At 40.6% G+C, this 17,361-nt stretch overlaps 1 protein-coding gene and 1 non-coding gene across 2 annotated transcripts; one reads left to right on the top strand and one right to left on the bottom strand.

The window, feature by feature from the left end:
• Positions 1–619: 619 nt before the first annotated feature.
• Positions 620–2,326, bottom strand: LOC143631872 (large ribosomal subunit protein uL6-like). The gene is made up of 3 exons (XM_077100496.1): positions 1,949–2,326; positions 1,007–1,129; positions 620–908 (listed from the first exon to the last, which is right to left on the bottom strand). Exons 1-3 carry the CDS (start codon positions 2,321–2,323, stop codon positions 819–821), a joined length of 588 nt encoding a protein of 195 aa, XP_076956611.1. The 5' UTR covers positions 2,324–2,326; the 3' UTR covers positions 620–818.
• A 10,883-nt stretch (positions 2,327–13,209) lies between these two features.
• TRNAD-GUC (transfer RNA aspartic acid (anticodon GUC)) lies at positions 13,210–13,283 on the top strand. The gene has a single exon. It is a non-coding gene; the product is annotated as a tRNA-Asp (tRNA).
• The last annotated feature ends 4,078 nt before the right edge of the window (positions 13,284–17,361 follow it).

Genomic DNA, 17,361 nt, shown 5'->3' with positions numbered 1-17,361 from the left:
ACCAGATTTTTTTTTCTTCTAATTATAACACTTGGAAATTTCAAACATTAAAGAGTGTTGTTTACAGTGAAATGGAAAGCAAACGAGCAATTCGGGTGAGCATTTTGGGTGTTGCCTTAACAAGGGTTTGACATAAAGGTAGAATTGTAGTCATTACTCGTATTTCTGTTTTGAACATATTAGAAATATTGCTCCATCTCCAACTGAACTAATCAAATTAACTAGAATATTTACTAAGAAATGCTTATTCCACTGAAATAAGTAGTTTAAAGAAGTAATCTCGTAGTCAACTTGCAAATGAAAAAACACTGATTAACAAATTTGACCAACAAATCTAAAACACCCCATAGATATGTAACAGATGGTCATGCTAGACAATACATGCTTATGCTTCAGAAGAATCAAATCTACTAAACAGATTTGGCAAGCGTGAGTGACAAATTAGATAAATGTGATAGAAGTCAAATTAAGTGAAGTGCTTAAATGTTAAAATCGTAGATTAAGCTTAACTACATTAGATCATGAAACGTAACAGTTTGAACTACTTCATATCCCATGTTTGTTTTTATGGTGCCAAGTTCGTACATTACAAAAACAATGCATCAATTTGATTGGTGTAAGTAGCGTGGAGTTAAATTTCACATTGAGTAACAAAGATGACAAAAATAGTATCAACCCCAGCCAAAATCAAATAACATAACGACCAAACGACAATACAATAGAAATAAAATATCCAAAAAAAACTTGAGAACTCGACAAAGGAGTCCTATAAAATGTTCAAAATTTGATTAAAACAGCAAGATAGATCGACTCACTACCTAATTATCACCCTCTTCAATCTTCGCCTTGTCGCTCACATAAATACCATCAAGAAACTTTCTGATATCTTTGTTTTTCACATGACATTTCTGCGAATACAAGCATCTCAATCAGCTATTCGACTCGATATGGGTAAAAACTTGGCTTAAATCAATTAAACATGAAGTAACTTAAAAAAAATTTATACCTGGTTAATCAAAGCACAAGATCTTGAAACAAGCTCAATGTCATTTCCATCCAAAACAAGTTCATCCTTAACCTTTTCGGATCTAACCACGGTGACACCTTCAAGCATATCAACTTTCCTCACCTATTTAACAGATAGAACAGTACAAAAATCCATAATAGTTACAATGTGTTGGATAAATATACAGCCCCAAGAGTAATCAACAAAAAACATAAAATAAAGTCCTTTAAACAAATATTGCCATATGAACACTGACTTATAATCCTAAACTTAATCAACCAAAATATTTTTTTGATGTTTAAAACTAAATTTGCTTAAGAAGTTACAAGTCATGATAACATTTGAAGTCAACATCTAAAATTATATCTCTAGACATACAGAAAAAGCATCATTTATACAGCTTCAGAGAGTGTTTGGCGTATATTTTAATATTTTGCTTATGCGTTTATTTTAAAGTAGCTTATAGCCTACTTTCTATAATTTGTAAAGCTACTTTAAGTGTTTGAATTAGCTTATATACTACAAATTTATTATGTGTCTTAATAAGTCGTTAAATCAACCATTCTTTAATTTGTTAAGAGTAATAAGTTGCTTCAATAATTACTAATCCACCACCATTTGATGGCAAACGAGTAACTTACACCCTTACACTAATAGGCTTCTTCAAACTAGCTTACATAAGCCAATATGTATAAAATGGTGAATCAAACTAAATTGATGTGACACAAACAAAATCAAAACTAAACCTAATTAACTAACATATCTAAAAATCTTATCAAAATGTTCATAGCTTAATTAGATCATTTTACAATACCCTAACTAAACTAACTTACACAGCTTAAACTAAACTCAAATCAATTACTGCAAATATTATAAAAAACCTAAAATCATATCAAAAGATTATATATTGCAACAATAAACAACAAATTATTAAACATATACCTTCTTTTCACCGAGAAAGTTACGGATCTCAATAGCAGTATTACTATTAGTAATACTCGCATTAATCGGAAAATGCGCATACACAAACCGCATCTTGTACCTAAACCCTTGAGTCACACCAATAATCAGATTGCTGACGTGGCTAAGCGCCGTACGGATAGCCGCAGTGGTTTTACGAGATCCGAACCACGCGTCGACTTTGAGCTTGCGTTTGCCGGTCTCGGCGTCGGTGATGAGCATGAAATCGAGGTTCAAGTGCTTGAAGTTGCGAGTGAGTGTGCCACGTGGACCGGTGACTTGGATGATTTTGGCGTTTACTTTGATTTCGATGCCGTCTGGGATGTCCATTGTTTCGGATGATAGGATGGTCTTCATGGTTGTGGTTACGGCGGCCGGAAGTTAGGATATTAGGGTTTGGAGGTTGCAGTGGTGGATAATTAGGGGTTGGGAGTATTTATATGGGTGTGTTGTGAGTGGAAATGAAGATGGGCTTGTAGTTGTGTGTGTGTCTTAATGGGCCGAGATTTTTCTTTACAAAAATAATAAGCCCATTTTACGGCTTATTTTATTTTTATTATTATTATTATTATTATTATTATTATTATTATTATTATTATTATTATTATTATTATATAATAAAAGAAACTTTGGTGCCGCAAGTGACTGACGACACCTTCTTGGTCGACGACATTTTTTGTTGTTTTCTAGTTTCGGCATCGTTAAGAACATAACGTAAATCGATCAAATGTCAATTTTTTTTTGTTTTAGTTCCGGTACCATAACAAACGTAACAAAAACCTATCGAATGTCAAATTTATTTTTGTTTTTTTTTGTTTTAGTTTGATACCATAACGAATGTAACTGAGACCGACCGAATTTACGTAGACTCACCACTTCAACACCCAGGATTGACAACGTTCAGGTTTCACCGGAGCTCGAGTTTTAGTTCCGATACCATAACGCACGTAACCGAAACCGACTGAATTCGTGTCGACTTACCACCTCAATGTCCGGGGACCGACAACTCTTGGGTTTTACCACCGCCCGTGTTTTATCGATTTGTCTCGGCGCAACGCACCGGGTGTAACACTAGTTTTAGCTTATTTATTTTTTTTATTGATCCGACACACCAAAAGGGCACATTGTGTGGTCTAATGAACACATTTTTACAACGTTTTTTTCGAGTCTATTCGTGACGCGATTTCAACAGTCTCCACTTATTTACACTTCAGGTCCGACTCGAAAGTTGAAACCCCCGACCCTACAAAATCAATTTTTATTTGTAATGTTGTCATTGATAGAGCATGACATCCTATAAAACCACATGCTTATGTCTACTAAACAAGACTGGTTTTGGCTAATAAACTTAGTAACAATGATGATACTCCACCAGCTAAATGTCCATATAACTATTTTCGACAATTGGACACTCTAGCATCGCATCCTATTGTTGTTGGGCCGCTGAAAACGGTTTCTTGAATGTTAAGGTAAATGAATAATTAAATTTACGTAGACATATTCAAAATCAACAAACAGATTTATAAGGTTGAGTCAACCATACAAGTCAAACTATTCGTACCACAACATTTGGGTATGCGCTACAAACATGTCTAGTGGCATTACGCGTTAGTTATAGAGGACGTTACCACAGGTACAAATGTTGTCACAAAAGAGGTTCCAAACATAGAAATTAACTTACAAGTGCAGCAAAAGAAGAGAGACGAACTAAATTCATGGAGGAACGCCGACATCAACATGTCCTGTTTCCAGTTGTTCCAAAAACGTATCCACATCAGAGACAAGATTCACAAAGTTAGGAAACTTGTCGCTAGCTGTGGTTTCAGATTTATTCTTCATAAGCATATTAGTCTTCAGACCACGAATAACACGAAGAGGCTGATCCACCATACTAGAAAGTTTTTCCACATATGGAAACGTAAGATCATCCAACCGCTTAACTGCCAAATCAAACTTATCTTTAATTCCAGGGCGATAAAATTCCAACTTTTCGATTGGAATACCTTGATTAGAGCACTGATAACCCGCCCTAAGCCCGTCTTGAACCCCGACAAAATAGCAAACCAGATGAAATCTGCTAAAGGGTCCAAGAACTCGAGACTTTTATGAACATTGTCAACAACGTGCTGAAAACCTTCACTGATGAGCCATTTTCGGTCATACTCCAACCTCCAGTTATCTGTCAACAACTCTTCCACACGGGATTGCAAAGAGTGAATCGTGTGATTCAAAGTCTGCTTCTCTTTAACCCCTTCGGCTAGAAGTCGATCCTTATACTCCAACTGCGCTTTGACGTCTTGCAAACACATTTTCAAAAAAGTCACTTCCCTTAGATCCTCATCATCCTTTTTGGGTTTCTTCTTCAAGTTGTTAACTTCATCTTTAAACGACGAATCTCCTCGTCCTTATCAGCTATCGTCTGTTTGAACCGTTCAACCTGGTCTGACTCTCTCTGAGCCGCTTGCAAGCTACACTCGACACGGTTCAACAGTTCTGGAGTTAAACACGAGAGTTTAACCAACAACAGACTAACCCGAGAGCATAAATCCTCATCCGACATCCCTCGGTTAGCTGACACCTCAGCTGGGGTCGGACAATGATCCAACATGTTACGACACAATTCCGCATCATCTAAAAGATCCTTATTCCGTACCACCCATCGAGGGGAATACCTAAAGTCGGCTGTAACCGGCTTCAACTCCTCCAACTGATTCAAAATCAAGTTTAAATTAAATATTTTCTTTTACCAAACTTTCATTTTACCTCGAAAATTTACAATTTTTGTCATTTTGAATATCCCAAATTATAAAATAACCTTTTATAGAAAAATAAAAATAATGATTACCATTATTATTATAGAAAAAGAAAAATAACCTTTCTTTTTCTTGATATAGAAGTGGTGGAACCGGACCCTAGAAGCTGCAAAATTTATTGTAACAACCGATCAAATACAGTGGCGGATCCAGGAAATTTTCTCATAGGGGTCGGAAATTTTTTTTTACACGATTAACCATCGCTATGTAAAAATTTTTTTGGTTCGGTTCGACCATCGGGTCAGGTCGAATTGCGTCGGTCACATATATAGAAAAAAATGATAATCAAACAAAGCATTATATAACCAAAAAAAAGTACGAGAAACTTTATTATAAATGCATAATTATTGAACAATATATTTAGCTTTGTTATATACGGGCTTTCATTTTCTGAAATCTAACCAAAACATCATCTAGTTTGACATATATAAGCTGGTTGTTTCTTAATGAAATAAATAAAATCATTGTCTAAACTCTCATCACCCATATGATTACACAAATTGGACTTCACGTACTCCATCGCCAAAAAGCAAATTTCAACGCATACGGTTGCAATGAGTAATATGATATGAGAGGTAACTTCAATTAACGAATAAACAACACACCAATGCAAATGAATTAAGTAACAAAAATAACGTATAGCCGAAACACTTTATTAGATTAAAACACTTAATCCATTAAATTTACCTGATCTATTACTTCCACCATCATACTCCTTTTTTTTAATTAGCTTAAATGTAGATTAATTTGGGAGTTTGAGACTTGTTCTTAAAAATTGAGCATAGATTAATTGAACATTTGAAATTAAACTTGTATTTAAATTGTTTCATATTAAACCCAAATTTAGTTGTTATATTATTTATATGCATTTATATAATTAAAGTTGTAAATATGTAAAAAAAAATAAAAATTTAGGGCCGGTCTCAAATTTCATGAGGTTGTTCTCGACATCCCAACAAGGTCGTTGTGCCGTCCTCGAAATCACACAGGGGTCGTGGTCCAAATTATACAGGGGTCGGTCGAGATTTTAACACATACATACTAGAAAAAAAAATTCATAGGGGACGGGGGACCCCCACCTCAAAGGGTGGCTACGCCACTGATCAAATACATATATACTTGTTGATTACACATTTAATAACTAAGTGAGCCAATGTAGCAAGTACCTTGATGGGAAGTTGTGTGGTAGTTGATGGTTTGGAGCGAGACTTAGTGGTTGTGGCCATTGAAGCTTGTTGTTTCAGATGTAATAAAAGATGAGAAAATTCCCAAAATAGCCCATTTATAGAATGTGATTCCAAGTTTGTCCCCCTAAATTCAAGTTTCTAATTTTGTCCCTTTGGTATCTCGTCGCCGACGCCATGTTAGAGAACACCGACGATGTGTTAACATAACATAGGGTTGACGATGCGTTATGTTACTAACATAGGGTAGCAGCGATGCGTTAGTGGCTAACGCATCGCTGCTACCCTATGTTAGCAATATAACGCATCGTCAACCCTATGTTATGTTAACACATCGTCGGTGTTCTCTAACATGTCGCCGGCGACAAGATACGTTTATGTTGCTAACATAGGGTAGCAGCGATGCGTTATCAGCTAACGCATCGTGGAACCCCTACTTTAAACATTAACGCATCGCTGTCACCCTATGTTAACAACATAACGCATCGCTGCCACCCTATGTTAACAACATAACGCATCGTCAACCCTATGTTATGTCAACACATCGTCGGTGTTCGCTAACATGTCGCCAGCGATGAAAAGTTGGAAACTTAAATTTAAAGGGACAAAATTGGACCACATTATATAAATGGGCTATTTTAGGAATTTTCCTATAAAAGATCCTCCACTCGAGCATTCATCAGGTCAATCTGTTTAGTTCTTCTACTTCACAAGTGATAAGGAGGGTGGCATTGGAAAAGGTTCTTCAAAGGCCTTCCAGAAACCCGTAATGGATTAGCTGGACTGAGAAACCACAGCCTAGCGTTTAATTGGAATCGTTAACTTCATTGTTGCCTTCGACCAAGGGATAGTTTTGGATTTGGCAGAAATATGTAAAATTGTCCCTCCTAAAAAGATTATTCCAGAATAAATGGGAAGCCAAAAAACGTGAGCGCCTAGCGCGAGCCTTATTGAAAAGGCCCTTTACTAAAAACATAGAAGGTATGGCCGGCTTTCGAGCTGTAGCTTTACAACCATAGGGCTTAAGCGCTAGCGCCCAACCGGGCTTTGAAGGGATAGGGAAAGGGAAGAAAAGAAAGAGGGTCACTCCTTTTAGGAACATGGCTCGTTCATTCACTTGCTCATGAACTCGCAGCTTCGCCAGAAGCTACTAAGGGGGGCCTCGGCCCGGGAAGGGGAGAGTGGCCGAGTCGCGGATCGAAGGGAGAAGACCTATTCAATAAAAAAGTGCAAGCAAAAAGCATTCTATGAACGAATTCCTTCATAGCCTTCATAGATAGAGTAGAGAGAAAAGGGAGTAAGCCTTTGGTATTTTTGAATTAGATCGTGCTACTTTAAAATCTGATGGTGTTTTTCGTAGCAGTCCAAGGGGTTGGTTTACTTTTGGACATGCTTTATTTGCTTTGCTCTTCTTCTTCGGTCGTCGAGCCTGATCGACTCGACTCTTTTCCCTGCCCCCCGGCCTCTCACTTCGTTTCGTTCTTTTTCTGTACCGTCGCTTGAATGAAGACACCCGATCGGCCCGACTTTACCAAATGCCCCATAACCAACTAAGAGTTCCTTTGCCTTGTAAGTCATAAACCTGACTAAGGTACTGAAATATTATCCATTTACTGCCCGAACAAGGTCCGGCATGGACCATTCGGTAGGTAATTGCCTTTCTTTTGATTCCCGTGTTTGATCTCTTCCATCGCGGCCTCGCTCCTTGTCACCTATGTTGAAGAAAGGTTTGGGACCCTGTAGAGAATGAAGAGGGGCCAAAGATCTTCCTCTCAACCCTCAGCAGTGAGCGCTACTAGATCTTATTCAACTGAATAGGGGACTTGGATATGCTCTTGCTCCCGGCAGATATGCTGGGCGAGATAGTGAAAAAGGGGGAAAGATGACTCTATGGCCGGAGATTGATTGAAAAGGCGCAGCCCTGCCGCCCCCCCTAGCCGCCTACCTACTCGTGTTCGTAGCTCGATCGGAGGTCAAGTCTGTCATTGTCTGATTTTTGGTTGTCTGATCACACTCGAAATTATGTATCTACTTATCATATTTTTGCCCCTGCTCGGTAGTTCCGTAGCAAGATCTTGAGGTTATTAACATTCTCCTCCTCAATAACTTGGACTGTTAATTCGTGGATGTTCCAATTAGGGCCTAGTAGGCAATTCTGCCGATTTAATAAAGCCAGCGTCAAAGTGTCGATAGCTTTTTTGGCATCAACAAGGGCTCTTGTCTTAGTGACTCTTCCTCTTTTCTAGGTTTTTCTGAGGGTAGATTTTTCATTTGCCAATGAATTGGATCCGACCAACGGGAGAGACCCGATTCAGCCCAATAGTGGCAGGTAATTATGGGTTCTGCGATTCCCGATAAACGAGAAAACATTACATCAATGAAGGAATGCAAGTGTAGTTTTCACCAGATCGTCTGTCCCTTGATTTGAAACCTACGTAAAATAAAAAGAAAGACTGTCTGGCTGCTTAATTCCCCATTCATCCGAAATAGTATTTTAGTATAGAACAGAGGCATTGTGGGCCGACTACTATGACTACATGCGCATCTAGTGCAGTGACTTAGAAGCCAGCTACCTTGACCATCTTCCGAAGTTCTAAATAATCTTCAGGTATTAGTTGGTTCTCGCCTTCTTGAATCGAGTCGAGTGGGATGATGACTCTATTTCTTCTCCTCTTTGCCAATAAATCAGAATTTCCCTCGAGAATGCCCGGATATTTGAGATTACAACGACCAGTACATGTCATTCGATTCAGTTCTGAATAATAAGGAATCCTATCTCCTTTTTTATTTTTACCATATGTAAATTCAGGGGCATGGTACACATCGGTATTCCAGTGCATTTCGCCCTCTAAGTCAGAATAAATATGTTTTCGAACCTTCTCTTTCAAATTCAAAGTGGATGTTCTCGTGCGAATCTCAGTAAAGAAATGAATCACCTTCAGACTAAGAGTGAGATTCATAGTGAAAAACTCTCTCAAAGGGATAGAGAGATGATCAGCATCATTTCAGAGAAGGATAGAGAGATCTCCGAGATGCGAATTGGGGGAAGGCCTTCCCACCACGCGAAGTTCAAACCTCGCCGGAGAGGAATTGAAAACCGGGAAAAAAGCCCTTCGCAATCGAAGGTGAAAGCGGGAAAAAGACAAGGTGCTGAAGTTCCAGTTCCGCAAAACTAGACTTTCCAGGTTTGCTGGAGAGGGTGAGATTCACCTTTTCTCATCTCAAAGTATACAACACTTCCCGCAAGGTTAAGAAAGGTGCTTGCTGAGTAAGGCCGGCTTTCTTCGAAAGCTTGAGCGCTTCTTTCTCATATCGTTCATTCAATATCCTTGACTTTTCAATAAGGGCAGGTTCCATAATCAAAATTCCCTTTTTAGTTAATTGTGTAAGATTTAAACGTCTCCTCATTCTTCTTGTTCCGCTGTGAATGTATCGTTATCGTATTCAGTAGTTTTCCCTGCTCGCTAAAACCCTTCTTCTAGTCTTTATCTTGAATATTTCTTATTGTCTTTCCCTTTCATCTTGATATCAACTCTGACATTAACCGTCCAAAACAGGCCGTATGGAGTATAGCCAAGTGGTAAGGCATCGGTTTTTGGTACCGGCATGCAAAGTTTCGAATCCTTTTACTCCAGATTATGAACACCCGATCGGATATGTCAAAAACGAGCTGACAACTACAGGGGAAGCGGCTGACTGCAGTCCCTGAGCCCAGCTTGTAGCAAGCCAAAAGTTTGACTCGGGGAAGTGAAAGGTGGCATGAAAGTAGAATCAGATCTCCGAAGCAGACTGGCTTGAATTCATGTCATGCTTGAAGACTGCTTGAAAGCTAATCCTTCCAATCAGAATAAACAGAATAAAAAAATGATTAAATCAAACCATAAATCTACGTAATCTACGAAAAAATTTCCCGAAAAAAGAAATAAATCAAAAGTAAAGAAATGTAAAAAATGCTGGACTATCCCCTATTTCTAGGTTATCCGCTTTTTCAACCAAAAATCCGAGTAGCAAAGCTAATCCAACGAACCCACCTGATGGGCAAGTATAAATAGAAGAAGCAGCTCCTCTCACTGCCCTGTATAAGGTTCTGGGCCTCGTATTTCAAAAAAGTACTATTACCCAACTATTACCCTTTCTGAAAAGAAAGAAGGTCCATTTTCCCACGTAGTTCGTCGGTCAAACCAACAATTCTCTTCTCAAAGTAATAGGGAGATCCTTTTCTAGTTAGACTTCTTGCAATGAAAGAACCATCCCTTCCTTTTTGTTTGTCCTGTCAGATAGAAAGAGGGACCCCAAAGAGCCTTCTTTACCACTTTAAGAGAGCTGATTGAATTGATTGATTCTTTTGAACAGCTACCGAAAGGCTTCGCTCCTCGCTCACAGAACTCCCCCAAGTCTCAGGTCAAGAGAGAAGAGCGATGGCCTTTTATCGCTTGAGCGTAGACAGTGGAGGCCATACGTATAAGGTCATCGTCACCTCCGAGATTGAGCACCGAGTACCAATGACTCTTCAGGTTAGGTTCTCTTTCAACATAGACATCCCGATGACCATGGATCAACTTCGTTCCACGAAACAGAAAGCAAATGAAATCTTCCTCTTAGGGCGTTCGATTCCGCGAAATGGCGGCCCGTTTTGCCGGAGTTCGCCGCGGTTCATTGCTGTGCTTACACACTAGGCTACCCTTTTCCGAAAGCTCCGCGGGACCACCTACCACTAGTCTTCGGCCGGAGGGGTTTATTGCGCAAAAACGCCGGGACGCAGGCTCTCGAAGAGGGAAGCCCAACGAATGTCAGATGCAAAGCCCCGCACCTCATTAAGATCATATTGGCATACTCTCCCAAAAAAGAAAGAGCAGACCCCATTGAAGACGAGAGTGAGGTACAACAAGGCCATTTCTTTCCTCCGTGAGAAGTGCAAGAAGGAAGTTTGAGCTTGATGCAAATGGCTAAAATCTCTTCTGCTTTATATGATTATCAATCCAATAAAAAGTTATTCTATGTACCAAACCGATCGATCTAGCCATGAGCAGGTTGAAGAGAGCTCTAACAGGCCTTGGAGGACCGAACCCACGTATGTGGCAATATACGGGGATGACTTGTGGCTAGGGGTGAAAGGCCAACCAAGATCGGATATAGCTGGTTTTCCGCGAAATCTATTTCAGTAGAGCGTATGATGTCGATGGCCCGAGGTAGAGCACTCAATGGGCTAGACGCGCTCATTTGGGGGAAATTTTTGAATTAGATCGTGCTACTTTGAAATCTGATGGTGTTTTTCGTAGCAGTCCAAGGGGTTGGTTTACTTTTGGACATGCTTCATTTGCTTTGCTCTTCTTCTTCGGACACATTTGGCCCTTCTCCGTCTTTAAGGCTTTAAGGCGAACCGTTTGGCGGCTGGAAATAAAGACGACCTCACCTTCTCGTAGATGGTGTCAGTGAGAGCCATTTAGTAACCCCCCCCCCTCGACCTTTTTTTGTCGGAGTTTCCTTGGGGTTGGTAAGGCGAAATGGGGCCACCCTAGCCCATTGAGTGCTCTACCTCGGGCCATCGACATCATACGCTCTACTGAAATAGATTTCGCGGAAACTTCCATCGAAGAGAAGCAAATGAAAGGCTTTTATATAAATTCTCGTAGAATCGAGAATGAAGTTTTCATTCTGTACATGCCAGATCATGAATTAGTAACTGCATCCAAGTTCTTCAGAAGGGGTAGAAAGCCTGTTCTTTTGGTACAAATCCTCTTTATTGAATGAAACTAGCTAGCTGTCTTTGAAGTCAAGTACTAAGCCGGAAAGGCAGGTCTATCGCGGGCACTACCCGACTTATTTCGGTATTGCATATAAGTACAAGTTTAGATGTGGCCATCTAGACAAGTGAAACGGTCCTTGCTGCCGAAGTTTACTACTGGAAATTGGGAAGGGCTATAAGTAGGCCGTTTGCTATTGCTATAAGGGGGGAGAGATTCCTGCTTGCCTACTTCGCGGATCGAAGGGAGAAGACCTATTCAATAAAAAAGTGCAAGCAAAAAGCATTCTATGAACGAATTCCTTCATAGCCTTCATAGATAGAGTAGAGAGAAAAGGGAGTGAGCCAAAAATCTTGATCAATTTCCCTTCCATAGGGATCGTTGTGGCATGAACTCATTTCTGCCTTTCCTCACCCCCGCCCTACCTTGTAACGGAGACTAATGGGTTGAAGGCGGTGAGGCATGGTCAGAGTGTAGGTTCGAATCCTGCCACCTTTCTTGTGGATCATCCTGAAACCACAGGTGGTTCCTCGAGTGCCAGCCGCAGAGAGGAATGCCATCAACTAGGGCGCTATTGGCCACTAACCACTCGCTCGTCGGACGCTCGGGCTCCGCGTTTCAAGTTCGTTATCCTAACCGTATCCTCTGCTCCACCGGGAGCCTGACCCCTTCTTCTATCTTATCTACTGCCTTGCTCCTCGGCTCCATACTGCTCCAGCCGCTCGCTGTAATAGCTTGCTTCTCGGGTGGTCGCTCGGGCCGTTGTACCTTTTGATTATGGTATGGTATTGTCAGATCCGAACATAGGGCTACTTTATTTGTTTGCCATATCTTCGCTAGGTGTTTATGGAATTATTATAGCAGGTCGGTCTAGTAATTAGGGGGCGGCCGTTCGGTCGTGAAGATCTAGGATTGTGAGCAATACGAGCTGAAAGGCTCCCATACTGTTTGGAGGGTAGGAGTTCCAGGCAGGCGATAGGGGCTTCGGGGGGATAACATGAATCGTATAAGCCTGGACCCTATTAGTTATGTGCTTCCCCCTTCAAGAGCTGGGCTACTACCCTAATAAAGTTCTTCCTAGCGTATAGTATTGGGCAGATTGAGTCTTTCTCTAATATAGTACCTAATAGTTAGATTAAGCATTAGGCGCAACTTCGACTATAAAGCATGTTTTACTCTCTTTCAAACAGTAGACTTTTCCACCATTTTTGCTTGTGCTAGTGTCCCCAGAAATTCTTGGATTTCTCGCAATATGAGATTGAATGCCATAACTCTTATTTGTATTTTACTTCTTATTGGTGCTGCTGGGAAATCTGCACAGATAAGATCGCATACTTGGTCACCTCATCTGCTAGCGCTTCTTCGTTGCTTGGTCGGGACACATTCATCGATTTCTTTTCATTCTTCCTGGGCTTGCAAGTGACTTACTTCTTTTGGCCGTTCTTGTTGTTCAAAAGTTCGAATGAAGAGAAAAAAGTGGAGGCTGTACACCTCCTTTTCCTGGGATTGTAGTTCAATCGGTTAGAGCACCGCCCTGTCAAGGCGGAAGCTGCGGGTTTGAGCCCCGTCAGTCCCGACGCTGGATTCAAAAAATACATCAAATCATCTCTCCATTTTCTGTGAAAAAAGAGGGGAGATTTGCTCCTCATCCGGGGGTTCATTTCATTCATTATGCACTCAAAAGTGAAGGTCTTAAAAACTTCATAGAATTCATGATCGGCCATTCCATTTTCCTTTCTTATCTATTTTCATATATAATATAAAGAGAATAGAAAGCGTACTGACTCTGACTGCTATCTACGATGCGATCAGGGGGGAATAGCGCAAGGGCTTAAGTGAAATCATTGACCTTGCGCCTGGTTTGATTAGGACATTGCCGCATTTCATCTCAAAGAGGATCTAACTCTTTCTTTCCGGCTTAGCCAAACTACTTCGGATCAATTCACTCTTTCTTTATCGCAAGCAAATAGCCAAAGAGCTGATGAAAGAGCACCGTCTTCTCTTATTCCTGAAAACACGTAATTATCTTGAATAGATTAACCATTTCTTTATTTTCCGATCGCCTGAGAAAAGAAAGATCTTGTTGTTTCTTCAACAATTTCTGATCTCTAGTGGACCTCTCAGTAGGATTCGAACCCAGATGAAATTCTGACCATCTGTCAGAGAGAAAAAAGAACGAACGAGGGATTTCCGGGCCTTCCCCAACCACTAACTTCCCAAGCCCCACCCACTATGTTCTAAAAAGCGGATGGTGCTAATGAAGAATTCACTAGTCACCCCATATGTAGCAAGATCATTTACAGTATCCAGCAAGATCGTGAGGTTATTAACATTCTCCTCCTCAATACTCAAAGTCTTTGATAGATATCAGGAACTGCTCTCATTTTATCAGATTGAATTGGGTGAGATCGAAGCAATCCTTCTTTCCTTGCTGTTTTCGTGCGCTCTTTCTTTATTCAAGTGTCGTTCTTATTTATGGGTTTACTCTGGCTCTCGTTTCCTGCTTTGTTTATTTTTGTTGATATTGATAATAGCGGGAGGCGTTTTAATTCCTGTCATAGCCTGGTGTGACGCGGGGAACCCCTCCCCCCCCCCCCCACTTAGTCCACCAGGGCAGCCTCTTCCTCTTCCTCAACCCGAGATGGGAGGGGGTAAGGTAAAGTTGAGATAGAATCGTAAGAAAGGTATAGGCTCTCCCTTTTTGGTTAGGGATAGCTCGCGCGTAAGGAAGACTACCCTTTGGAGCTAAATATTCCTTAATTCTTATAGAAGTCTTCTCAATTGACCATGGGGGCTCCACTTTTCCTTACTGAATTCATTCTATGCGAAAGAGTCTCGCGGCAAGAGCGCTGCTGTAGCCAGTTCTGATCTCAAGCACCTAACCTTTACTTTGGCACATGAGGTGGCGGGTTTGGCTAGGTAACATAATGGAAATGTATCGGACTGCAAATCCTGGAATGACGGTTCGACCCCGTCCTTGGCCTCGAGGAGTGGTGAGCAGCGCGGAACTTGGATTTATTTCGTACCCTTCGCTCAATGAGAAAATGAGTCCAATTCTAAGGGATCAAACCTATGGGACTTAAGGAATAATATAAAAAAAGAGACAGGAAAATATTCATATTAAATAAATCAAAATCAATCAAATAAGTAAATAAAAATGAGATTATTCAGGAATACACATTAAATGCTGAGATTACGCATTGAATTTCTGGTAGTAGATCCATAATAAAAGAAGTTTTTGTGATTATTGCAGAAGAAATGAAACATAAAGCAAGCACCTCTTTCCAGCCTTAGTCAAATAGCCACCGGAGGCAAGGGGCGCAGTTCTTAAACAGAAGAATGGCGAGAAAGAGGAAATGATTCAAATTTTCGTACTGGCTCTAAGAAGGCAATTGCGCCTTAGCCCATGGACTGATACGGAGACTACTCTACAGGGGAAATCTCTTACTCGACTAGAGCGGATCCCGAGACTTCACCCATTCCAACATAGCACCCATAGGTACATAAGAAATGTATTGAATCGATTCTTTTTAATGAATAGATCCGTTCGCAACTTCGAATATGGAATTCAAAGGGATCAAATAAGAAAGGATACTCTGAATCATAGAACTCTAATGAAATATACGATCAACCAACATTTATCGATTTTGAAAAAGAGTCAGAAGAGATGGTTCGAAGTCGCGGTATTTATTTCACCTAAGATTGGGTCTCTCTACCAGGTGTTCTGCCTGTAGCTTCGGGAGGTATTCACGTTTGGCATATGCCTGCTTTGACCGAGATATTTGGGGATGATTCCGTACTACAGTTCGGTGGAGGAACTTTAGGGCACCCTTGGGGAAATGCACCTGGTGCTGTAGCTAATCGAGTAGCTCTAGAAGCATAGTTACGATTCTACCATATATGTCTTTTTCATTCCGTCGAAAATCTATTTTACGGTATAGACGCTTATGACCTCCCCCTCTATGCCCTGCGGTAATGATTCCTCTGGCACCCTCATTTCCAGAGAGAGAATCAGGCTGCATAGAAGGGGGAAAGCCCTCCTACTGAGCAAGATCATTCATTAATATTAATAAGGAAGCACTTAACTTAGGGCAGCCAGTCTCACTTCACACAGCAAAAATATGATAAGTAGATACATAATTTCGAGTGTGATCAGACAACCAAAAATCAGACAATGACAGAGCGGCATGTGATTCAGGATTGATCGACGCCCGAGGAACGCTCTGCCAAATGAATGAGTCACAAGGTGTAAGCCCCAACGACAAAAGAACCTAGGCGCGGAGCATCTTAGTAGGAGCTTTCCAATGAAATAGCTTAGTAGCCACATTAGCGGCGCTTGGGATGATTTTAGGCGCGGCGTATTCCCTTTGGCTATATGATCGTGTGGTTTCTGGGAATTTAAAACCGGATTTCCTCCATAAATTCTCCGATCTAAATGGTAGAGAAGTTTTCATCTTTTTACCTTTTCAAAAAAAAGAATTCATTAAACTTATCCAATTAACTTCTCATTGATGGATTGTTTCATCGAGATCCAATCCAAATCACGATGTCATTTTCTTGTTCTTAAATGGGCCTCTTTAATCTTTTTAGGTTTATGCTCTACTCCGGGTAAAGATCCGCCCGATTTTGATTTGCACATATAGTACAAATGCTCTTTTGACTGGACCCCCTTACTTTTCTTTGTATTTCCTGCTGAAACCAACCTAAGAGAAAGAGACCCTAGTGATATGGATTCGCTAGGACGGAGTTGCTGTCGATTGAGATCTTTTTTTGGGTGGTAAAAGTTGTGTTGCCAGCTAGCTAATGTTCGGATGGTGAACTGTTCAGTATCAAGTCTGTAACGAAGCTAGTACGGTTGCTTGTAGAATAATAGTTCAAATTCCGGGTAACTGGATCGCCCCGGTGGGGTTGCTCTGACTCAGACGGCCCTTTTCTTAATACTCTTATTCCCTTTTCATCCGGAGCTGCCGTAACTTGGGCTCATCATGCTATATTCGCGGGGAAGGAAAAACGAGCAGTTTACGCTTTAGTAGCTACTGTTTCACTGGCTCTAGTATTCATCAATTTATCGTAACAGAAAATCAACTCGTATAAATCAATCAAATTTATTGAATAAGTAATATTATAATATAAATTATCACATTATCATTTTCATAAATTAATTTAAATTAGCATGTCTGCCATGTAAGATATGATCATGTTATCACAAAGATAAGAGATATTCTTTCTATCCATAAACAGAAAGGGGGAGAGATTCCTGCTTGCCTACTTCGCGGATCGAAGGGAGAAGACCTATTCAATAAAAAAGTGCAAGCAAAAAGCATTCTATGAACGAATTCCTTCATAGCCTTCATAGATAGAGTAGAGAGAAAAGGGAGTAAGCCTTAGAGGAATTCGCTTTTTCTTTTCAGCAATAACATGAGAAGAGCATCCCTTTCACAAAAACCTACAGACCCCCCTATCTTGTTCAGCACCTTGTGATCTTCTCAAAGATCAAAGCGGGCCGAACTTCTAACAGCCCGCCTGCTTCCATAGAACAATATCGTGGCAACGTAGACCTAAGTGAAGTGGTCATATTGGATCCTTGGGAACCATCACAAGTATGGCCGACATCTATTTATTTAAACGAGAATGTCGTGTCGTCCAGCGGAGCC

This window comes from Bidens hawaiensis, unplaced genomic scaffold (genome assembly GCF_021521415.1).
Source record: "Bidens hawaiensis isolate Kalapana, Puna unplaced genomic scaffold, B.hawaiensis_p1.1 tig00006258_1, whole genome shotgun sequence".
Taxonomy (NCBI): Eukaryota; Viridiplantae; Streptophyta; class Magnoliopsida; order Asterales; family Asteraceae; genus Bidens; species Bidens hawaiensis.
The sequence above is the reverse complement of the archived record's forward strand: the minus strand, read 5'-3'. Positions and strand labels throughout refer to the sequence as shown.

Excerpts from the sequence above, each read along its gene's own strand:
- LOC143631872 (XM_077100496.1), bottom strand. The coding sequence starts at position 2,323 with ATGAAGACCATCCTATCATCCGAAACAATGGACATCCCAGACGGCATC. Across the intron at positions 1,130-1,948 it reads ACTTTCTCGGTGAAAAGAAG|GTGAGGAAAGTTGATATGCT; the intron begins GTATATGTTTAA and ends TCTGTTAAATAG. Across the intron at positions 909-1,006 it reads CTTGTGCTTTGATTAACCAG|AAATGTCATGTGAAAAACAA; the intron begins GTATAAATTTTT and ends TTGTATTCGCAG.